The 25,799-nt window shown below is 32.4% G+C and overlaps 1 protein-coding gene across 10 annotated transcripts; it reads left to right on the top strand.

Moving 5' to 3' along the window:
• Positions 1-4,192: 4,192 nt before the first annotated feature.
• Positions 4,193-24,465, top strand: LOC127260353 (15.7 kDa heat shock protein, peroxisomal). Of its 10 annotated transcripts, XR_007840717.1 has the most exons (5): positions 4,194-4,377; positions 4,468-4,724; positions 9,604-9,877; positions 11,626-11,791; positions 12,499-12,957. XR_007840717.1 is itself a non-coding variant. In XM_051288071.1 (3 exons), the coding sequence occupies exons 1-3, from the start codon at positions 4,245-4,247 to the stop codon at positions 24,448-24,450; spliced, it is 516 nt and encodes a 171-aa protein (XP_051144028.1). In that variant the 5' UTR covers positions 4,193-4,244; the 3' UTR covers positions 24,451-24,465. The 10 variants fall into 10 exon arrangements, 7 of the variants coding, with proteins under 7 accessions (XP_051144028.1, XP_051144030.1, XP_051144032.1 ...); XR_007840716.1 differs by lacking the exon at positions 12,499-12,957 and having other exon boundaries at positions 11,626-12,466; XR_007840718.1 differs by lacking the exon at positions 12,499-12,957 and having other exon boundaries at positions 9,596-9,877; positions 11,626-12,465.
• The last annotated feature ends 1,334 nt before the right edge of the window (positions 24,466-25,799 follow it).

Consider the following 25,799-nt stretch of genomic DNA (forward strand, 5'->3'; position numbering starts at 1 on the left):
AACAACCACAGATAATCGCTCAAGAATCTGGTTGAGCACGTGACCGGTAGGGGATCCGGCAAGCTGATCACCCAACAGACAAAGGAGGTTGTCCATTAGTTCATTTAATTCATCTCTAGTCAGGATGGAAAGAGATCTCCCTACTATCTTGAAAATCATATGTCGGATGTCAGCAGAAAGAACGACAGTGGAAAGGGGAATCAAAAATCCTGGGTCCTATATAAAAGAATTAAGAGTGAAAACGAAAGTGCAAATTCGGCGACCTGGTCCTGAGCGGCCGTCTGGGCTGATGGGGCCAAGTACACGGATGGATCGCGTAGACCTTGAGGACATCGCGGAGCTGTCATCGTCCGTACTGAGTTTGCAGGGGAAGGGGGCCGCTATTTCTTCCCTCATTTGGGATTGGGCGGCAGCCCCGTCGGCTGGCCTAGCAAGGAGCTCTTCGGGCGCGGACGAGACCGATTCCTGAAATATGACAATGAGTAAAACCGTGGAAGTTAAGTTATCAAGAATGTACTAGGTTACCGTGTAAGATTCCTCGTTTGGAATCTTGAATTGAGGCCAGAGAGTGCTCAGGAGCTTCTTCAGGCACTTGTAATTCGGCCACTCCTGGCGGCCCTTGTCTCTCAGCCGATGCTTCTGCACCCTAGTTGTTTGGCAGCTGACGGACCGTCCCCGATCCATCTCCAGAAACTTTGACTAGCTGGAAACTTAGCACATAAGTACAGTTCAAAGTGGATGTACATAGTTATGGAAAGCCAAAGACTACCTGGATTGGGGGTTGGCCTCCGACTTCGGCAGGCACTAAGTGCTCGGGGCATGGAATATGGGTAGACGAGATTTGCCTTTCGACCAGTGCCTCTATATTCTGGCCGTTCATCAGCAAGTTGGTTGGAACAGGCATTCATTCGGCTGAAGTTGGGTTTGTCGGCATAGTGGTTGGATTGGCAATCGGGCCAGCAGTGGCTGGTACAGGAGCAAGGTGAGAACAAGATAAATAACTAAGGCAAAGGTTTTACTAGGATAAGGTTACCTGCTAGGGCTCGCTGTGCGGTGGGCGTTTGGAATGCAAGGAAAATGGTCATTTCAACTTGAAGCGAGGCCAGGTAATCTTCTCTCGCTTTACGTTGCTCCTCCGAGGTCGCCTGCTGGGCCGTTTCAGGAACTTTTGCTTTTTTTCGGGAAGCGTTGGCCCCACCGGTCTATGTCTTTCATTTCCATTTTGCTTGTGGAGGTCCCAAGGCAACCTGCCCCATTAAAGGTTGTGGCAGAAAAATCAGCTTGGACTCCGATTGGGTGGTCGGAGGAAAAAGGATCTTTACGCAGTCATTAATGAGATTTCCGACCACAGACCAAGCAATCTCTAACCACCATTCTCGGAAAGCTAGGACGATATCAGGGCAGTCACGGAAAATAGTGTAGATATGTTTGATTAAGTACTTGGTGAGTTGATCAATGTGTGGCTTGATGGCGTATTCAGCAACAGCGTTTTGGGCATGGGTTGGGACAAGGTGAGGAGTAAAAGTCAAGGCTGGGATGCCTTGACTGCAGCCGAACTGACGCTCCAGGTAATGTCGGTAATATAGGAAGGAAGCATATGTCTTTTTCATTTTTTCGAGCTTCTTCCCAGCAAAAATGGATCAGGGTTTTAGGGTCACCTCCCAGTAATGTTTAAATGTCGGATGTGGGGATTCGGCGGGTGGCGCATATGGAAAAGGTATAGAATGAGGAACGCAGAAAGGTGGCGCGGAAAAAGTAGCAAGATGAAAATAGGGATAATAATTTGAGTCTGATATGTCGGTTTCCAAAATGGCTTTAAGGGTGGTCTAGGGGTCCTTATGATGTTTTCGGTCAAAGCAGAGGAAGAGGATATATTGACCAAAAGTTATATCTGAATCAAGAAGAAGAGGCGGCCGACCAAAAAAAGGGGATGGAAGTACAAACAGAACCAAAGTTCCAAAAACCAAACCGGACCAGAAAAGACGGTGTCAAATTTGGTGGAGCTGGACAGTTTGGGTAGGTTTTGGAAAGAGACCCTCATAAAAACTGGCAAGAAACAAAGTACCGACTGAGAGAAATTGGTCCTGAGCTAGGTGAATGGCGATATCAGTGTGGGTATAGGTGATGGATTTGGAAGAGGGAAAAATTATATATCTGTTAAGGCACCAGAATATAAACACGTATGAGGAAATTGTATAGTAAGAATAAAGTGCTGAATTCTTAGAGAGTCATGTACCTGCAGAGCCAGTACAGCAGGAAGGCAACATGTTCCTCATCGATCACTGGAGTGTCTTTCACTCCATAGTGCAGCTTTACAAAAGGTCCCCAGGGTACGACTTTGTTGCGCGGGATTGTCTTTATCGCCCATCTTGGGTGGTCGGCTGCTGGTTATTGGCCGGTCAGGGTTCTGACTACTAGATCTTCCCCCACAATCGGAATGTGGGCGATCATGAAAACATCCATCAAAGTCGGGCCAATCGAACCTGAGGGCAGCAGAACGCACTAACTTCCGGGCCCCAGAAAGCAGTCATGGCGAGGATGAGTGTGTCTTGAATGTTGAAACTTTGGCAAAACAACAGAATGCTTTGTCTAGCCTTTGCTGCTTCCATTGCGCCCCGAAGCTTTTCTCTACTATTTCGTACCAGGTACGAAATTCATCCTTGGGATTGAGGAGGTTAGTTTTGATTCCGTCCCAGAGACGGGTGGCGTTGAAGGCTTTGTCATGAATGGCAAGAAGTTCAGCATGGGAGCCCCCTCGGAAATAATAGAAACAAAGGGGCGCACCACCGGAGTAGTGGTAGAAGACGGGTTCATGGCCACAGCGGGGCGGATCCATCAAACGGAATGTTGGTAGTGGTCTCCATGGGTACACACACAAATGACTGTCATAATGATGATGGAACATACCTGGGACAAAGGACATAAGCCATCATGTCAACGGTCACCGTCTTCGAGATGTGACTCTCGACATTCTCTAGGGGGAGGCAAGTTGTTGAGTTACGGAAAATGGTGCCTAGAGTTTTGTTCTAATTGCCCATTAGGACAAGATGGGCCGGTAGAACCAAATTAGATATAGCAAGATCTGGCGGTGCAATTCGGCGAGGCTGGCATTGAGGTGTGATGAGCCAATTGGTCGTTCGTTTGGGCCGAATGGTTGAAGAGCCAAGAAGTACTGACTTGATGGTTACGGTATCCAAATGCCGGGGAAGCGCACTCCTTGAAGTAATTAATGCAGATTATGGGAGATTCGGGGGATAACCGCCAGGCAGTTACCCTGTAACTGAGTAACCAAATTCAACCATTTAGAATCGACGCAGGCAGACAAATTTAAGGGGCCGAATGTGGAGAAAAATGGAAGCCCCAAAAAAATGCAGATGCTAATTTTTTGAAAATGTGTTTTTTTTTTTTTTTTTTTTTTTTTTCTATTTTCCTTGTTTAGATTTTGAAGTTCTATTCTAGCAAGGTCTAGGAATTCATATATGATCCCAAGTCAATTCATCAAATTCAAAATTCTACCATTGTTTCTTTTGAATTTTATTTTGTTCGTAGGATTTCGCGAGCCAACAACAATATTATACCTTGATATTATACATACATATATTAATTCTATTTTATAAGGCAATAAAAATAATATATTAAATAAATTAAATATTGGTAGTGAAACACAACCTTGGTTGTCCGTAGATATAGCACAAATATGTTGGTACTTACTCGCATATTCACTTAATTATTACAGAAGAGTAGTGGTATAAAATGTATGGTCATGTGCCTAATTATAAATTCAGCATATGTGTTGATCTATTTCAAAAGATAATTACGTCATAGATAATTAATAATTAATTATATCATATAATAACATAATTTTACTATAAAATGTATTATTGGTAACTAGAAAATAGATGCGTTTATCTAATATGTATTTATTTTTTTTTTATAAAAATTTACTATTAAAGATTAGTTTTTATTATAGTATAAAACTCAAAAAATATAAACACAGTGTCAAATTAGAAAATTATCTGAAAAGACTTAAAACAGTATTTATTTGCAGAAATAAAAGTAGGATCATTTAAACCCATTTCGCCGTTGTTCTTACTTCTTACGATAGGGCCTACCTGGGCTTGACTGGAATCTTCTAGAGACGATCGTCGCACCTTCTACACACACGCATAAATAAATAAATAAACAAATTGCACTTATATTCTTTCCTTTCCCCCTCTACATCCTCAATCCAGTATTCAATATTCATGGCTCTATTCGGCGACCCCTTCAGGCGATTCTTCGTCAATCCATCGATCTACCGCGCGCCGCCGGGATCAGCGGCTCTTCTAGACTGGGTGGAGTCCCCATCCGCTCACATCCTCAAGCTCAATGTACCAGGTTGGTTAGTAATTCTCTTAATTTTCCCTGTCAATTAAACATACGAAAAGTTATATCTGAATTCGGTGGTTGTGTCTGTACGTATCGTAGGGTACAGGAAAGAGGATATAAAAGTGCAGATTGAGGATGGAAATGTTGTGGTGATAAGAGGAGAGGGCGAGAGGGAGGATGAGAAGGAGAAGGAGAAGGAAGTGATTTGGCACGCAGCCGAGAGGAGGGCGGCAAGCGGATTCGTGAGGGAGATGGAGCTGCCGGAGGACGTTAAGGTAGAACAGATCAAGGCGCAGGTGGAGAACGGCGTGCTTACGGTGGTTATACCTAAGGAGACAACTTCCAAAGCGCCCAAGGTTAGGAACATTAATATCACCAGTAAACTTTGATTTCATCCATCATTATCTTGGAACAACATAGCATCGGTGCACACTATCTACTTTTATAATAAATCATTCATTCCTTCCCGTTCCGTTAGAATAAACTATGGGTGTGTATGTCTAGCGATTTGGATTTTGAGTTTGATTTAAATAATAAAAAAGTTGAATTGAAATAGTTGTAATGTTTTTAATGTAAAATTGATTTTTATTATAATATAAAAAAATAAATGTTTAATTTGATATTTTTTAGTTAAAAAAATTGGAATTAATAGTTAAAAATTCTTACAAATTTTCGAAACAAACACACTCTATATATATAATATTAGTACATTGCTATACTCGGCTTTAGTTTGAGTTGTGTTATTTAGCATGCATATGATCAAATTTAGTTCCAATTAGCTCCGGCTCTAGAGCTGCTAAACGAGGCGATCGAGTTTGACTTAGAATTTGTGAGTGATACAAGTTTGGTTCTGGTTTGATTCATAAAAAATTTGAGCTAAAGTAATAACTCGAGTTTTGGTTTGTTGAGTTCAAATTCAATTTTGAGTTCGGATGATAATCGAGAAACCCGAGCTCGAGTTTGAATTCTGCTGGAATTTTATATTACTTTTGCAAAATACAAAAGAAGTAATCACAATTTTTTTTTTTTTTAACGGATAAAGTATATACATATATAATGATTTAAAGGGAAGTGCAAATTATATAAAAATTATTTTATACTCTCGTCTCTTAAAGATTATTGTTTCTAGAGATTATATTTATTTTTTAACGTTATTTTATTTAATATTAAAAATATTTTTATATTTATATTTTTTTTTCACAAATATTTTTTTATTAGTATTATAAAGATAGTAATTGAAGTATTTTTTTGTATTTTTTTTTATTTGTAAAATATTTTGATATAATAATTAATATTGAAATATTAACAAGCAAAATGTAAATAAGATTTTTAGAGTCGGATGAAAGTAGTATTTTTTATTTATATCATATTAGCTTAATAATCTGTAAAAAATGTACTCAAAATTGTTTTTATATTGTAAAATTTGAAATGAAGTTTTTAAATTTGTCTTTTTGACATCAATAAATTTATAATATTTAATATAAATTGTATATACAGTCTGTACATGGTTTTAGATAAATTAGTTATTTTTTTTTTTTTGTGATATAGAGAATTTTGTTGATGATATAAAAATATTTTGGGTTGAATAATTGAATTTTTATAAGTAGATATATATTATACTAATACGGGTATATTTTTATATTTTTCTAATAATACTTATAAGGCTTTGTTTTATTGAAAAATCCAAAGCGAAATAAATCAAGAAAAAAATTAATGAAAGAAGTGTAATATTGTATGATTATTTTGAAGTAATGTAATATTTTAATTTTAATGAATTTCGCTTCGGTATGATTTTAAGGATCTTATCTATTTTTTTTTTCAGGTTAATATTTGAATATAAGTTTATATTAAAATATAATATAAATTAAAAAAATTATAAAAATATTGTTATGAGTGTATAATAATAGTAATAGAAAGATATCTATAAAAAAAATTTTATACAAGTACAAATATATTTTAATGTTAAGTAAAATAATATAAAAAACAAATTTGACCTTTAGAAACGGATAAATATGAAGTATAAATTTTTGAAAATAGAATTAATAAATAATTAATATTTTATAATAACTACGTATTGTAGGTCAATTTGTATATTTTTATGATTACTTCAAAATGAAATATCTTTGTATATAATATAAAATATTGCTCGATTAAAAAATCATTTCCTCCCGCATGCATTTTCCATTTTTCTCCCTCGTTCCTATCTTTCTATTTAGCTATTCCAATCACATCGTCATAAGATATAAATATACTCCTTCCGTCCCAGTCCATTATCCCAAAAACTTTTTGGTTGAAATTTAGTTAATATAATAATTGTAATAGAATGATAGATTTTTATTTATTTAATATTTTATAAATTAAAAATAAATATTTCTAAATATGAAAATAAAATTCTCTATTTCAATAGTAAGTATACATATATATTTATAGTAATATACAAATCGTTTAAATAAGATAAATTCTATAAATTTTTTTAAATAAGATAACTATCATAAATATAATATATTGTTTCTAAATATATTTTAACATCCCTCCTCAAACTCAAGATACGATGGAACAAACTTGAGTTTGTCAGAAGTGATTGAAAAAGATATAGCAGAGATCTTTCACATACAAATTTGAATTAGCTAAGATTGACTAAAAGTGGTGTAGTCGCCAATTAGATTTGAGTCAAAAATAGAACTTTCAACACCTTTAGAATTGGAAACATGACTCTCTCGCTCACAATGAAACTACGAGCCGAAAATAGGATTCGTTCACTCTATAGAGCTAGAGTCGGAAATAGGACTCGCTCGCTCACAACAAAGCTAGAGTCAGAAACAGAACTCCCTCACTCTCAATAGAGTTAGAATCGAAATAGGACTCTCAACGACGTTAGAGTCGAAAGTAAGCTCTGTAGTGAAGTAGTAGAGACGGAGACGACATGAGATAACAACATGATCATGGATATAAGCAGATACATTAATAAAATATAGAAATATAGATGGGATATAACGGATCATGTAGGTACTTGGAGAGAATTTGGCTCTGATTCCATGTTGGAATATGAAACCGAAATTCTCTATTTCAATTGTAAGAATACATACATATTTATAGTGATATACAAATCGTCTAAATAAAGCAAAAATTTTATAAATTTCATAAATAAAATAACTACCATAAATATAATATATTGTTTCTAAATCTCTTTTAACAAATATAAATCAATTTTAACGCATATAACTTTTATATTTAGACAAATTATTGGTGTAAGTATTTGTAAAAATACTAAAAATTAAAAAAAAAAGTATATAAATATAAATTTGAATTATTTGTAATAAATTATTATTGTAATTATTTAAAATATAAATTAAAAAAAATTCAAATACTTATTAAAATTTTTTTAAAAATCAAATATTTAATTTAAAATAATATATTATATATTTTATGTTTTTAACATAATTTTTCATACCACAAACCAAAAATCAATTCATAAAGTTGGGTGAATGGATATTTTTTTTTTTTTTAACAATATCAAATTAAATTCTTAGATTTTATTTTTATATTATAAAAATCAATTATACATGGACAATATCAATATTTTTTATATTACATCAAATAATTATTCAAATTAAAAAAATATATTATTATTCAAAATTTGAATCCACATCCAAAATTTAACCAAATATATGGTTAGTGTTTATTAATTATGAAATATATTGTTTCAAATTTTTTAAATTGAACTTATTTTTATTTTTATTTTTTTTAAAAAAAAATCAGCCAATATATTTTTATTTTATTTTTATTTTTTAAATGTACTAAATTTTGGATATATACCAATATATCGAATACTAAAGTATCAATGTAATATAGTATTATTTTTTCGTTGTAAACCGAAATAATTTTGGTAGTTCGATATATATCGATGGTGTCAAATTATATACTAATATTGTATCAAAAAATTTTGGTATAATATCATATGGAATTGAAGTTTTTAGGATACCGAAACTTTATGATTTTTGGTATCTTTTTTTTCAATATGATATGCAAGATATTTTGACAATTAGATATTTTTTACTTCTAATTAAAAATAAATTATTGAAATAATTATGGATAAAAAATTCAATAAAAACTTCTAATATATTTCACAATTAATATTATAAAATATACAATATAACACACATTCACATAATAGATAATATCTATTGTACATTCATAAAAAATCAACAATTCAAAACAAAATATTATTATTTATTTACCGCCATAAAATATTTAAAACATAAAAAATAAACAAATATATCATAAATAGATTGATTTTTATTAGTTGAGATTTAATTTTTATTAGATTTGTTAATTATTTCCTTTTATAAAAAGTTGTATAATTGTATAGAACAACCAAAAAAGAAAAGTTGGCATAATTTGGGGGCGGATGGAGTACATAAATACCATACATATATATAAATATATATTATATTACATTTTATAGCATATATATATAATATTACGTTAAACACACACAACAATATATGCATATTATATCTATAAAATAGTGCTTCACAATAGGGTAATATTTTTATTTGTTATTTCGATATTATATTTATAATACGTTATCAACATGATCAACTTGTGTATTTTAATATTATTATGGCTACTAATATTGCAAAATAGAAATATGTTTCACTTGTCAGTTTTGGCAAAAATGTTGTCTTGGGTATAGATGTTGAAATGCATATGGAATCGATCGGCCTGGGTGGAACGATTTTGAGAGGCAATAATGATGCCAAAAGAGTCGAGTAAAGACAATAATATTCCTTCGACATCACATTGATGAAGGATTGAAAATTAAATATCTAACACTCAATAAGTTCTTGACTTGTGAAATAAGCTAAAAAACGATATGATCACCTTAAATTGATCATACTGCCAAAAGCCCGCAGAGAATGGAAAAATTTGAGATTGTACATACTGCCAAAAGCCCGCAGCGAATAGCAAAATTTGAGGTTGCAAGACTTCAAATTAGTCACTGAATATAATTCCGCTATGTTTAGGATCACTCACAGTTGAACCTATGCAGCGAGATATAAATGATAGTGACATGATGGAGAAAACATTATTCACATTCTACATCTCAAACGTGCTTTTATAGTAGTAGTATCGAGAGAGAGACTTTAGAACATATTCAAATCTTATTGCATTTCTTTTTTTTGGTAGAAAAAAAAAAACTATTGTTGAAACATAACACATCCAGGCCAATAGATTCTAGCCCAATTCGTGAAGGGAATGCGATACAGTCTGCAAATCTAGGCCGTGGAAACAACTAAAGCCGAACAAAATCCGAAGAGAAGGCAGAGGCCGAATACGTGACCATCCTCAGCCTCGTTGAAACAATGACAAGATTACAAGCTTCTGAAGTTGCAGAATGACGAGTAGAAAATAAATGATGAAGATAAGTGTCAAAATTGCGGCACAAAGGAACACTGGTCATACATTTGTAGAACGCCTAAGCACTTGGCTCAAGTGTACGCTAAAGGTGTTTGTTTTAGTCCGTATAAAGACTTTGTTAGTTTGCACACATTTTTCTCTTGGCCATGAATGATATATCCTTCCGTCTTTTCCATATATACCTCTTCTTCTAATTTGTCATTCAAGAAAGTGGTCTTCACATCCATTTTGTGAATCTCGAGATTGTTTAAAGATGCAATCAAGAGAAGCACTCGAATGGATGTTATCCTAGTTACTAGTGAATATGTGTTAAAGAAGTCAAATCCTTCGGTTTGTTTATACTCTTTCACTATGAGACAAATTTTGTATTTATCAATAGACCTATCAGCCTTGAGTTTCTTTTATAAGACCTAATTTCACTCTAGTGGTTTACAACTTTCGGGTAGGTCAGATAACACTCAAGTGTTATTATACATTATTGAGTCTATTTCACTATCTATTGCTTCCTTCAAAAAAGGAGCATTAGGACTAGATAGTTCTTCATTGATCGTTACTGGATCATTGTCCAACATATATGTAATGAAATCTGGACCAAAGGTTTTCTCGACCCTTGTCCTTTTGTTATACCTAGGTTTTGAAACCTCTTGATCAAGGCTACTAGCCATTTGTTTCTTTTCACCCTCTAGTTCTTCATCTACGAGTATTGGGTTGAACTGAATCCTTTTTTTACAAAGATAGATATTTTCAAAGAATATGGTATTCCTTGATTCTATCATATTTCCCTCGGTCATCCTAGGGATTTCCAATTTGTGAACTATGATACGATAAGCACTATTTAGTGTGTATCCGATAAATATGCAATCTACCATTTTCGGGCCGATAGAGACTTGCTTTGGAGGTGGAGCTTTCACTTTTGCTAGCCACCCCCACACTTTGAAGTATTTTTATGAGAGTTTCTTGCCTTTTCATAGTTTATATGGAGTAGCATCCTTATCCTTAAGTGAAATCTTGTTCAGGATATAATTTTCAGCTAGTACTGCCTCCCCCCACAAGTTTTGGAGAAGTCCTAAACTTATCAACAAGACATTTATAATTTCCTTAAATGTTAGACATTTTTGTTCCGAAACACTTTTCGATTGAGGTGAATATAGAGTCATTCTCTGATGAATTGTGTCACTTTCCTTACATAATTCTTTGAACGGGGCCACATACTCGCCATATTTATCACTTCGAATTGTCTTGATTTTACAACCAAATTGATCTTCTGCCTCGTTTTTTAAGTTCTCTAAGGCCTCAATTGCTTCGCTCTTATCTCTTAATAGGTAAATATAGGAATATCTTGTGCAGTCATCAATAAAGGTGATGAAATTTTTTTTCCACCTCTAGTTAGCACAAATTTTAAATCACACACATCAGCGTGAATTAATTTTAATGGTTTAGTATTCCTTTCGACATAAGGGAAAAGTAATTTTGCCATTTTGGCCTCCATGCAAATTTCACATTTATTTTGAGTGTTCAATTCTTTTATATTTAAGTAAATTCATTTTTACCAATCTTTCTATAGCATTTAGGTTTACATGACCTAATCTACAATGTCATGAATCAGAATACTCAATCAAGTATGAAAAAGAAGCAACATTTTCATTATCATTAGGTGGTGCTCGACGCACAACTATTACATTCAACTTAAAACAATCCATTTGTAAGATAACCTCTAGCTAAGAACATCTCATTTTTCAAAAATATAAATTTATCTGCAAGAAAGACAAGTTTAAAACTATGCTTAACTAGCAACGATCTTGAAACGAGATTTTTTCTAATATCTGGCACGTGCAGGACATCCTTTAGCGTTAGCTCTTTGCCGGAGATCATCTTAAGCACCACGTTCCCCACGCTTTGGACCTCGGAAGTTGTGTGGTTTCCCACGTGCAGTTTCCTTCCTTCCGTCTCTTTGTAGGTTGAGAAGCTTGTCTTATTGGAGCAAGCATGGCAGGTTGCTCGGGTATCAATAAAATATACTTTCAAACTTTCTGCATCATTTGTTTCATACATAACAGTGACAAGATCGTCCTTGTTGAGGTCAAGATTAGTCCGGTGGCTCGTCTCAACCAATCGGGAATTCGATTTCTTTCTTTTTGGTGCCTTACAGTCCTTAACTTGGTGCCATGTTTTATCACAGTTAAAACAGTTACGTGTAAACTTGAATTGTTTGGCCTTACCTTTGCCCTTATCCATTTGAGTTGGCCGTGTATGTTTCTTGGAGGGATCTGCGACCAAGTTGGCTTTGGCAATATCTTTGTCTTTATCTTTGTGCTATTTTTTATTGTCCTCCTCTATCCGAATTCGGATAATAAGATCTTCAAGCCCTAATTGCTTTAGTTAATGCTTCAACCCGTGTTTGAAGTTGCTCAGATTCGGGTGCAATTTTTTATCATCATGCTCGTGGTGAACTTTTCTGGCAGTGGCATCTCCTCACCGATGACAGAGTGGACAATGTGTTGAAATTCTTCTACTTGTTCAACGACAGACTAGCCATCTATCATTCTATAGTCCATAATCCGAGCCACAACAAACATTTTGGACCCGAAGTTCTCATACTCATAATTTTTCTCAAGGGCATTCCACAGCCCTTTCGCACTATTTATTTTACAGTATACATTATAAAGAGAGTTAGAGTGACTACCTAATATGATGTTCCTTCTCATGTAGTCTACATGTGCCCACGAATCATAATTTGCATGCGTCTGCTGATCCGCATCGGGCTCTCCGGTTGTTGGGTCATCGTGCAGCACGAACATGGTAAACCCAATCGAGGTCAGGTAGAAGAGCATCTTCTCTTGCCACCTCTTGAAGTCCACTCCAGTAAATGATTGTGGAACTAGTACGTGGAACATCATCCATGGATCAAGCCTAGGATCAGTAGTTTGGGCCATAAAGGCAGCAGAGGGTGCGGCCACAAACTCAAAAACGTCCCCACATCCACTTGAGGCAAACTCAGTAAACACAGGGTTATCTATAAAGGGAACCGGCCCAAATGGGGGAGCAGCAACTCCGGCGGCGGCTCCGGAGGCTTCGTTAAGGGTTGACATTCTCGCAAAGTAGTATCGTAATTTTCAATTGTTATTTAAATAGATATTACAAAAAATAAATGTACCGTAAAATCGAGTTGATGATGAATTCTCTTTTCGAAAATTAGATACGCCCCGGTAGTACCTCAGGTGGCGGCGTTCTAATCCAAAAATAAAACGGTTTCTATCTCGGATAAGAGTGACACCTCAAATTTTCGGAGCTTCAGCAAACTAAAACGAGGGAGGAACTAAGTTCGGTAGGTTTCCAGAAAGCTAGAAGAGAGGAGAAGATGAGGAGAGGATGTTGTTTGTATTGTGTTTTAGAATTATGAGGGTGGCTCTTTATATAGGTGTTTCCTCTCGGCCAAAAAGGCAGGGATCAATTCTGATCGTAATTATGATATTCATTACCGATGTAATTTATTATGATTTTAAACATTCCGTTTGAGGCTATCGTAATTGATTCTAATTTCAAACTTCTATTTGAGACGATTGTAATATATTCTAATTGCAAACTTTCCGTTTGAGACGATTGTACTTTATTCTAATTTCATATATTCCGTTTGATATTATAATAAATTTATCCACCGAATAAGATTTTATCTAGATAATCCTGCAACTTAGGCCATATACTCGGGTTTAGCTTAGGGCTGCATATTTTGGTTTGTCTCGAGACAGAAAAAATAGCCAACATATTAATCAAACCATATACAATAAATAAATATTGTTTATCTATTTTGGCCAAATTAATCCAATTAATTTGGTTCACCAACCCGTCGCATTTTCACTCGCCGATTAATCGGTTGTGTAAATTTCGAGTTTAATTTTTTAATATATTAAATTCCACCAATTAAATAACCAATTATTCAACGAGATCTTTTCCGTAAGTATACTATTTATTTATTTATTTTTATTGTTGATGTTGGGAATAATTGAAGATTCAATCTAATTTGTTTGGTCGTCCAATTAATTGTCCATATAGTAGCATGTGTTTTTATCATACTTATTTGTTCAAATTCGATTATAATTGTTAATTTATTGTATTAAATTTATACTCTCTTTGGGAGACATATCTTTTATTTGTGTAATTTCACTGCATTTATTGCTTTCTTGAATTGACTGATTATTTTTAATGAGTTCGAAATTAATTGTTGTTGTTATATTTCTCACTTGCATTAAGTATATATATATATATAGATATATTAATGTGAATTTAAATTAGTGACATTAATATAATATATCTTTATGAATCTGTTGAAATAGTATGTTGTCAAAGAAACTGATAATGTGTAAATTAGTTTTTTTATATATTGGAATATTGTGTGTGATGTATGAGATTATTGATTCGTCCAAAGAAATTCAGTAGTCATCTATGTTGTTTTCATGTTTGGTGAAATTCAGTAGTCATCTATGTTGTTTTCATGTTTGGTGATATTAAATACGGTGATGATAATTTGATTATTTGTGTGTGAGTAATAGATCTATTCAAAGACGGAGATATTATTTGACACACTATTTTATTGTCAATATCTGATTGTCAAAACAAGATTAACATTGACGAGTCAGTAATTTTTCAAAGACAATTATTGATGTTGTTCGATAACATGTGATGACATTGAAAGTTTATTTTAAATTCACATACCATGCATTCAATTGCTTATAAGTATTCTTTGTTTTTATGAAATCAAATTCATATGCATTGAAAGTGACTTTTATTCTAATTTGGTTTTAAAAAAAATTGGAAATTCATTAATAATGTTGTTTGCATTTTGATGGTGAAAATCAAATATTTGAAGTTATCAAAGTAACATCTCTTATACGAGATTTTTTCTTGATAATATAAGTGTTTTATTTCTGTATTTTAACTCATGTGGTTATTTTATGGCCCATACGTAGTTGATAATTGACAAAATAAAATATACATTTATGATCATCGCTCTGGTTACCATGTTGATTGGTCAAATCAGCATGGTGCTAATTTGACTCAATTAGCAAATGTCTATAAAAAAAAATAGTAAATATCTATATAATATATAACACATATTTGAATAGAACATTCTATAATTATATGTAGCAAAATCTATCATAATTTTAGTAAAATATATTTTGATTTCAGCACAATAGAATTTGATCTAAACAACAAATGTCTACAAAGAAAATAATAAATATTAATATAATATATAGCACATAATATAACACAATATATCTTATCTGTCTTGTGACGATTTGTTAATTATTTCAGATTAATATGCTAACTAGTAATATGTTGTATGTCGTGTCATGATTTGCTAATTACTTCATATTAGTATGCTAATTTGGTCAAATCAATATGATGTTGATTTGATTAAATCAACACCCAAACTGCCGCCCTTCGATAATATGTGTGAGATAATTATATGGTTTTAACTTATGTGAATAATGAATCAATCCAAAAAGTGATTTATTATTTGATATTACTTATTATTCATATATGATTATTGCAACAAGATGACTGTTAGCAATCAATGTTATTAATTGGAATATTGATCATTGATGTTGCATTTAGTGTCTTGAGATGAGACTGCATTATTCTTGAGTTTCATTATGTCATGTGAGTATTTATGCGTATATTTATCAGGTCTCCAACACTGTTTGGGGACAACTTCAAGCACCAAAAAGAATCAATATTGATTCATTTGGACTAAATGAGTCTCGACTGGGCATTAAGAATAGACTAACTCACTCCTCTTATGGCGAAAAGCACTGCTACTGAAAAGCAGTTGTTTAAGAAGTGGAATAGGTCTAATCGTCTAGGTTTAATGATTATTAAGAAAAACACTCCAGAAATCTTTCAAAAACAATATCTAAGGATATCACTATTGCCAATGAGTTTATTTTCGAAATTGAGAAAAATTTTACCAAAGGCGATAAGGTGAAAGTTTTATTATCATGAGGTATAACGGCAAAAGTAACATAAGAAAAGAATATTTCTAATCATTACTAATACGTGTTCCTCACATCAAATAAGGAATTTAAAAAAATAGGAGAAGTCAAATCGTATGGCCACTGTAATAATGAAATGTGCCATTCAAAAGCATTTAGGATACTATCATGAAAGTTTGAAAGCCAAAGTTTTTTGAGTATATTGAGAAAAAAATTGATGGAAGTGGAAAAAGAAGAAATTAGTTCACCTTCTTCCAAACTTAATTTAGTTTGCTCTGAAATTAATTTAGTTTTAATTTATAAACACATAGGAGGGATAGATTTTGGTGCAATAACTTACATCATTGTGTCTATACAATATTGTCTACATTGTCCAAAAAAATTAATGGTGAAAGATACATTTGTATTGCTAAAGACAATAAAGTTTAAGTTTAAGTTATTGACAATTTTAAATTATTATTAAGTATTGGTTATTATTTGAATTTTGATGACATTTTTTTTTGTGGTATCATCTTTTAAAAAAAAATTTATTTTCATTTATGATTTGGAAAGATTCAGTTATTATTGTTCATTACAAATAAAGTTTTAGTATTTTTCAAAAGTCAAAAGCGGTTGGAACTAGTACCTTATATGATAATAATTATTTATTTAATAATGTCATTTCATATTATGAATTACTTATTGAACATATTGGTACAACTTCTATAATTGCGGATCTACTTACTAAATGGTTGCCACTAAGATCTATAATGAGCATATTGCTTGTATGAAATATATTTTAATATTTTGATTTAGTAAAAGGTGATTAGTAATGTTCAAATACACTTAGAGGTGTTTGAAAAATAATATTTTGAAGAGCTTTTAGCTTATAGAATAATTTTTAATTGTTTAACCAATCACAAAGTTAATTTTAATATTTACTAAATTAACTTTTTAAAATAACTTCTTGATCCAAAAAAAAATTAATTTTTGAAATGTTGTATATCTCAGTGTTTCAGAACTTAAATTTCTTTTGTGCCTTATTTCTCCTTAAAATAATTTATTCTTTTTATACATATTAATATAGTTTTTATTTCAGTATTTATTTATTATTTTAATATTTTTAAATTTAATTTTATAAATTTAGATTGATTAAAGTTATTGTTTTTTATATAAATTATTTTACTTATAAAATTTTAAAATTGTTTAAATAAAGACAGTAAAAAAAATATTAATATTATTAATTTATTTATATATACTATATATTTTTGTCGCATATTAGAATAAATTTATTTAAAATTATAAATTTAGTGAAAATAAATTAGTTTATAATTAACTTAATACAAATATATACACAAATTATTTATTTTTTTAAAAATGTATACAATTTCTAATGAAAAAAAAAATCATATTTTTAATAAAAATACATTGATTTTCTTACAAAATATTTTAAAAATAATAAAAATAAATATTTTAATAAAATTTTATAATTAAAATTTCAAAAAAAATCCTATACATTGAAAGAACGTAACTAATTATTTTACAAATAAAATACAAAATGTCTTTAATTATTATTTTAAGTGTAATCAACTAATATCAACTAATTATTTTGAGGGTGTTCGGCAAAATAGATTTTTGAAGAGCTTTTAACTTATTAAACAGTTTTTAGTTGTGTGACCGGTCAAAAAGTTAATTTAGGTGTTTGGTAAATTAGCTTTTTGAAATAGCTTTTTGGACCCAAAAAGCAAATTTCTGAAAAACTAATTTACCCAACGTTTTGAAATAGTTTTTTCTGTAAAAATTTTTTTATTCTCTTTAAAAATTTATTATGCATTTTACACAAATAAATATATTTTGATTATTTATTAATTATATTATAATATTATTATATTATAGTTTTAATTTTATAGGTTTAAAATAATTAATTTTTATCTATATATTATTTTAATTGTAAAATATATAATTTTATTAAAATCAACCTAAAATAGAAAATATAAATACTAATAATTTATTTTTATATTAAAATTACATTATATAAATTTTATACTAAAAATAAATTAAATTTATTAAAAATTATAAATATAATGAACTAATCAATAACTAATATAATAAATATATACACGAAAAATTTATTATTTTATATTTTACATCATTTTCAATAGAAAAAACTATTTATATATTTCAATAAAAAATATATTATTTTTTAAATCTAACTATAATAAAAATCAATATTTTTATAACACTTTTAGAATTTTCAATAACTAATAACAAAAAGTTTCATACATTCTAAACTCAAAAGAAAATAATTGAATATATTAGAAAAAAAATAAAATAAAATAGAAATGTCATCAATTGTCATTTTACGTATAAACAGCTAATATGAAATAGTTGTTTTACCGAATATTTTAATACAAACAACTAATTGAATCAGCTAGTCAAACCAGCTAACTGAATAAGCTAACGGCTATCAGCTAATTGAATCAGCTAACAGCTAACAGCTAATTGCCAAACACGCCCATTATCAAACATTTTTACATAAACAGCTAATATATTCAGCTAGTCAAACCAGCTAATTGAATCAGCTAATATCAAACACTTTAATACAAGCAACTAATATATTCAGCTAGTCAAACCAGCTAATCGAATCAGCTAATAGCTAGCAGCTAATTAAATCAGCTAACAGTTAATTGCCAAACACCCCCTTAAGTTACTTTATTTTACACGTTTGTATTTAATATTCGATTTTAAGTATTCAGTCTTCAGTTATAGTCTTCAGTTATTCTGAATTAAAATTAAGGTCGATCAATTGGAAATAGGCATGTCAAGCTTACATTACATGAAATTATCATGTATTACATCCACACTTGATCAAATCTTAAGTTGTATTAATGTTGTAATCATTGATAGGTTTAATTGTGATAAATGTGGTAATGACTGCTTTGATTTGAGTTAATCTAATTGACCGATAAGATTGGAGAAATACATTAAAGGATTTGATAGAAAATTTTCATGAGCTTATAAGGTTATACAATTGATAACTAAAATTTGGTTTTCAGTAATTCTTATACAAATTCGCAGGGAATTTTATTCGAAAATCAATGAGTAGGATTTTATAGGAAAGCGATCAGATATAGCAATTGTGTGGTTGTAGACCCTGAATAGTTATCACAATTATTTATACTTTTTTTACTGGTGAGTTTCCAGGTCGAACACAAGGAGTTTAAGTCATGAATTTCAAAGGTGGAAATCTTGAAGAAAGCGACGAAAAAATGCAGAAAAGGATCCGCTTGCAGCGGATCCGAAGTTTAACTACTGAAAGCGATAAATAAAGCAATAAAGATGAAGTGAGCGGAAGCGAGCGAAGCGAAGGCAAGAGGTGGAGTGCCAATGGTAACCAAATGATCGGGACATGAGCGGAAGTGGGGACCAGATGAGCGGGACATGGATGAATCGCGGTTACCAAATGATCGGGGCATGAGCGAGCGGCACCTTGTATATATATATATATATATATGAGTGAATTAGAGTGGAGGAGAGGTGTTGTGTCTGATCTGTGCGTTACTAAATGGATAGATTTTCCTGGATGTAGTGAGCGAATGATGTAAGTGTGTTATCGGAAGAGTATATGTATATTACGGAAGTGATGGGAGGAAGATGTTGTAATTATATAAACTAAATTGTAAAGAACTCATAACACTGGAATTTTTGACCTGGGGGGGATTTACAACAAGACTTCAATAACACCCAGAATCGAGACATTATAAGAAAGAACCCTACTGTCACTAGGAATTTCTGCGACCTAATAGACCCCCGCCTATGTCCCATTAATTTTCCCAATATCTGCCTCATTAGTGGCTTTACCCCCTGATGTTACTACTATTTAATCAAAATCGAATTCATCATAGTAGTTAAGCAGGTCGACAAGGCTCCCGCGTACTTAACTACATTGAACTACCTTGAGACCGCTTTTGGCTCATAACAAGGCTTAGATAATCAATTCTTCTCTCGCTCTAAACCAGTGAAATGAAATTCTCTAAACTTGATTTATATAAGTGTGGAAAAGTGTGAAAGAATTTAGTTTGAAGAAGTGAATGATAATTCTTTATATACTATGAAAGCGTGAAAGATTAGAACTACAAAGCTGTAAACGAAAGCAGTAATCTAATCTAAGAAAGCAGTAAAGATGTGACTAAGGGAGAGGGAGAACCCCTACTCCATTGGCCATTCTTGTAGAGAACTCCCTTACAAGGTTGGAGCTCTCTGAAACAGGAAGACGACGAATGCTAAAGTATGCATAAATCACCAAAAAAAATCGATCGATTTACATAAAGATATCTGGCCCTATTTATAGCAGGTGCAAAAGGGACAGTTACAAGCAGTTGTTGGACGATTCCAACCGTTGGGCAGTTACGCGGTTGCTGGCAGTTATTCTGTTGAAACAGTTGCTGGCCATAACTCCCAGGGTGCCCGCTTCGCTTGCGTTGAAGGCTAAGGGCATAGATCTTCCTCGTTTGCTGGTATGAGGGCATCAGCGCAGCTAGGCTCGCTTATGCTGGCTGGAAATGGAATGGTTGTACCGCTGCAGTTGGAACACTTAGTTGAAATCCGGACTTGATCTGCAGCGGTGGCTGTCTAGGTCGTTGCTTGCAAGCGGGAGAGGCTGTCGCTTGCGGCCAGTGAAGGTTGTCGCTTGCCTCTCATGCCTTAGTATTTTCAAGGTGTTTTATGGGCGCTTGTGAGCGAAGGTGGCTGTCGCTTGTGGCGTCTGCCTTAGCTTTTCTGGCACCAGATTACCGCTTAAAGGGGCAAAAATCGTTAATAATCTCAACAACGGATTCTGGATCATGCCAAGTGATATAGATCAATAATGTATGCCGTTTACAAATTATTTTGATGGTTTTTATACAGAAATTCGAGCAATATACATTTTTGTCAAGCTACGAATATACTCATATTTGGAGTCATCAACAATATACATTTACCTAAGTGGGAGATTGATATATTAAAAATCTAATTATAGGTTAGATATAAACGATTTGAGCTATCATTCACATTAAGTTTGAAATGTGATCTATTAAATTTATTGGGCCTAAATGTATTTAATAAGTGTGGGCCTCCTATGTGCAGAAATCCGATAAATTATCAATTAGTTGATGAGACTAATTAATAATAAGGTACAATATAATAGGGTTGTGATCCATAATTTAGACGCGACAACATTACTTCTTCATATTTTATTATGGAGAAGGACTGCAGAGAAACCTAGGATTTTCTCAGGAAGGGTTGCATCATAAATTTGAATAACATAATGGTTTCGGATCAGGTGCTAATGAAATCATGTTAGATTTATTTGCTTTATTATTTATCTCAATTATTTCAACACGATAAATCTTGGGCTTAGAGTTTAACTCCTGGTACGTTCCAATATTTTCTCCATTTACTTCAGTATTGCCTAAAAGAGAATTAGTGAAATTATACATACATTTGAATATATGAAATTTTTTGTATCAGTATATGTGTGTGTGTGTATTTTTTTTTTTTCTTTCCTTTATTTTTATCTATTCTTTTTTGATATGTTATTGTTATAGAGGTTGGCTGAAATCACAAGATGTGTTTCTCATATTGACTCTTGGATGTGTGGAATATTTAAACTTTTTCAAAATTGTTATCTTAAGTATCTTTTACTCATTAGACAATGTTTAGTTAATCAATTATTGATTTGTTCATTACAAAAAATCATAGGAACATGGAGCATGTAAAACAACTATGCAACTACTAGCCACTTGAATTCTTGAAACAGACAAGCGTATTGTAAGATAAAATTTATTAGAAATTATACTCTAATGTGAGGTTCAAATATTTCTTATTGTTAGCATTTGTGTCTATTCATTATTTATTTATATGTTTATTTGAATTGTATTTGTGTGCCTATTTTTTTAAAGTCAATAGGCGATGATGAGGATTTTCTTTTGATTGATATTCTTATCCATGTACGTTTTGAAAAATAGAAATATGGTATACTCCAGTGATTCTATTGTCAACATTGATGATAATGACATCAAATGATGATCCCACACAACATCATCAAAGATAAATATTTGATCGTCATCAAAAGAATTTAAAAAGTCTTCAAAAGGATAGATATTAGAAAAACAGCCGCAAAAATAATAATAATAATAAATACTACCTCCGTCCGGCTCTAAAGGTCTTATTTACTTTTTGTGTGTTGATTTTTGAATATTAATTATTATAACAAAATGTAGTACAAATTAAGAAAAAATTGCAAAAATACTTTCATTAGTGTCTTATAATACTAATAAAATGATATTTGTACAAAAAATTTTACAAATATAAGGATATTTTTAATGTTGAGTACAATGATGCAAAAGGTAAATATGACCTTTAAAGACGGAAGAGAGAGTAAAAGATAAAGATAAAGAGAAGATCAAAATGTTGGAATTATTTTGATAATTTTTCTTATGAAGATAAGATACAACAAAGGGTAAAATATAAGTATTACCACAATATATCCATTGCTTATTCTAGTAAGGAACTAAGCATTTACTCTTGCATATAAAAAAAAATATATGTGCAAAAGGGACGAAAGATGTAGGCTAATTTTTGTTATCATCCAATCAAGGTACTACAACTCTATCTGATAATTCATTTGAACCTAAGAGATTCAGAGATTTGGTGGTTGTTGCTATGACTATGCATAGTCTACATTTTTGCTTTGTTGAGTACAAAACTATTAGAACATGTTTACAATATCTTCGACCTGATGTGCAGTCAATTAGAAGAAATACATCATAGGTCGATATTTTAAAATTGTATGGTGCAAAAAAGAACAAGATTATGTGTCTATTGACATCTAGTCCTGGCATAATTAGTTTGACTTCAGAGTTATGAACTAATGATTCTCTCGCAATAATTGTCCATTTTTTTAACAAATATTGGTATTTATGAAAGTTTATTTTGTGTTTAAGTTACATGTCTTCTTCTCACACTAATGCACCATTGGTTAACAAAATTATGCTTTTTTTTTTTTCTAAATGGAGTATTCTTGAAAAAAATTTCATATTTACATTGGATAATGCTTTTTCAAATGATTGTTGTATGAGATGCCGATAGATAAGTTGAATAGTAGAAAAACACTCATTTTCAATGGTGATTTTTTCCATGTTTGTTGATGTGCGCATATCTTGAATTTGATTATATAAAATGGATTATAGACTATTGATACAATAGTGGATAAGGTTCGAGAAAGTGTCAAGTTTGTCCGGGGGCTCTCAAGCAAAACAAAAAAGTTTTTTTGATTGTGTGAAAAGTTTGCCTTTGGATTGTAAGCATAGGCTGAAACAAGATATATCTATAAGATGAAATTCTAATTTTCTTATGTTAAAAATCATGCTTTGCTACAAAACTGTATTTAATCAAATATATGACAATGAATTATTGTACTTATACATTTTGCCCCGATGAAGTAGAATGAATAAAGATTGAAAGTTTATGTAACTTTTTAGGATCTTTTATGATTTGACCTCTTTTTATTCTCTGAAACTTCAGTACCCCACTTCAATCTTGTTCTTTCCATTGCTGACTTTAATTTATCATAGTTTAAAAGTAGAAAGTGGAAGTGATGGTAATGACTTCATAACAAGAATGACATTAAAGATATTATGAAAGTTTGAAAAGTATTGGTCTAATTTTAATGAGACGCTAGCTATAGTTGTAATTTTTGATCCAAGATACTAACTTTGGTTCGTAAAGTGGGCATATAAAAAACTATATGGTGATAAGGAAATTATTAAAGTTATTAAGATTCGACAAAGGTTGTTTACTCTTTTTCGCGGATGTTCTCAAGGTTCGTCTCTGTCTCATCCATTAAAGAAGAGCATCAATCAAACATCTCAAGACAATAGTACAAAACCACATCAAGAAAATAAAATCTTTTTCTCGATATGATATATTCTTTTTATATAACATTTAGTTTAGTTCTCAAATAAAATATTTTAATCTAGCTTTTTTGGTTGGTTTTAGAAGTTTGATTCAAGTAGTGAATTTGATTCAGATGTGGAAAATTTTGAGTTGGAAGTATATTTAGAAGAAAATAATATTAATATGATCGAAAAGCTAGACATTCTTCAATACTGGTAGAAGTCTCGCCCTCTTTATTCGGTTATTTCTCCTAATAGTATATGTATAATATCATCATATTATCTTACTATTATAATTATCATCTTTATTCATTTATTATTATTATGTTATTATATTCATTTAAAATCTTTTAATTATAATCAATATATAAAGTAGGAATATTTTATTCTATAATATTAATTTATTGCTCTCATTAAAATTATCAAAATATTTATGATATAACAATATTATTTTATATATTTCAAAATCGGAGCATTACAGCAGTGTTTTGCGATGTAGCCAGTGGCATTAGAATCGGCAGTGGATATGTGCGTCGTTGTGTGCCTTTTTTGTAGAGATCTTGATGGTTATTCCTCATTGAAATTTCTTCGATCAAAGAAGTTGACGACGTTATGCCACCTAATTATAGGTTGATTTGAAGTTGAACCCGTCATTATGCCTGCGAAGCCTGCAAAATTGTGCATCCTTTGCTAGAACGCACTCATTGGGCCGTCAAACTGCCCCCAGCCCCATATCTGGGTATTGGGGTGACTGAAACCCATGTAAGTGTCCCCGCTGAACGTCAAAAAGTAGGTTGAATGAGGTGGCGGCGCTCAACTGCTCCAAGCGGTCCCCGAGCTTTGTTCCGGGATAAGTTAGGCTACGGGAGCATGGATCTAGCCGTGGTGGGCGGTGGATGCGGGTTGGCTGCCATCACTGGTAGAAAAGAACATGTATAGGGCTGCCAAATTACCTGTTGATCCGGGTAAAGGTGCCGTTGGGACAAATAATGGGTTTTGTCATCAATGCACCAGTTGCTCTATGTCCCCGGTATCTTAGATGTCTCTCCAGCAAATCATCCAACCTTGCTATGTAATGAAGTAACCGGTTGTTCATCGGGGATATCTTGATTCTTCTAAAGGATCATAACTTGGCCGAAGCATAGTGCTTTACGAGCTGCTAGTTCGGCCTCCGATGCTGATTGTTCAATCCATACAGGTTCAATTTTGGGGGAGATATCAGGAGGCTTTCTTTTTTTCTCTCTCATCTCTTGAAACTGAGCTATCTCATTGCGTATTGTCAGACCACGAATATCTAAGTACTTTTTCAACGATAACGCATTATTGTGGAAAGTGGACTACACTCTCATTCGAATACTCTTCCAAATATTTGGCACCATGCTTTAGAAGACGTTTGCAGATCTATGGTCCCTCGGAGCGAAGGATTAGGCAGGTACTATGGCCCTCAGACTTAATCCTTACAGGCCTCTTGAATCCTCTCTTTGCCTTCTCTCATCCCTTGAAGTCTATGTTTCAACTAGACCATTTGTTTCGCGAAATCGATCGATCAATTCCGATTCTTTCTTTTTCTCTTGATTCTTTTATGATCATGATCTTCTAGATAGGAAAAGGGTGAATCCAAAAAAGAAGAATGAATTAAGGTCTTGAGAAGAAAATCTATTTTAGAGGCCTTCTTAGCGACCCATCATTCTTCCCCACACTGCTCAGAAGTTGATTGGTTCGATCTTTCAAATCGCTTCAGTACGATGGAAAGAGGGGCTTGGGGCACTCAAATCTGGTGTGCTCTCTCAATTAGTTCAGGAAATAGGCTCAAATAGGACACCGCAAAGTTTTTATTTCCCATGGTAGAAGTCTAAACAAAGGAATCGGACCAGGGGTCTTCGAGCCTGCAGCGTATGATTAGCCAACCTTGCAGTGCCAGCATCCGGCATTGTAATACCCCCAAAGCTAAGCCGACGTTAGGCCAACTCCCGTGGATGAGTTAGTGCCAGGCCATCTGAGATCGAATAGTAATTAAATCGATTGAATAGACTACTCATGTAAACAATGTGCATATTCTTTTTTGAAAGGCCTACTGAAAGAACTCTAGAGTTAAGCATGTTTG

Source organism: Andrographis paniculata, unplaced genomic scaffold, assembly GCF_009805555.1.
Source record: "Andrographis paniculata isolate CXL003 unplaced genomic scaffold, ASM980555v1 Contig61END, whole genome shotgun sequence".
Lineage (NCBI taxonomy): Eukaryota > Viridiplantae > Streptophyta > Magnoliopsida > Lamiales > Acanthaceae > Andrographis > Andrographis paniculata.

What these genes read in the sequence shown, in the direction of transcription:
- LOC127260353 (XM_051288071.1), top strand. Translation starts at nt 4,245, where the DNA reads ATGGCTCTATTCGGCGACCCCTTCAGGCGATTCTTCGTCAATCCATCG. An exon ending in CCTCAAGCTCAATGTACCAG is followed by an intron (nt 4,378 to 4,467) that starts GTTGGTTAGTAA and finishes TACGTATCGTAG; the next exon opens with GGTACAGGAAAGAGGATATA. An exon ending in CAACTTCCAAAGCGCCCAAG is followed by an intron (nt 4,725 to 24,324) that starts GTTAGGAACATT and finishes ACCTAATTATAG; the next exon opens with GTTGATTTGAAGTTGAACCC.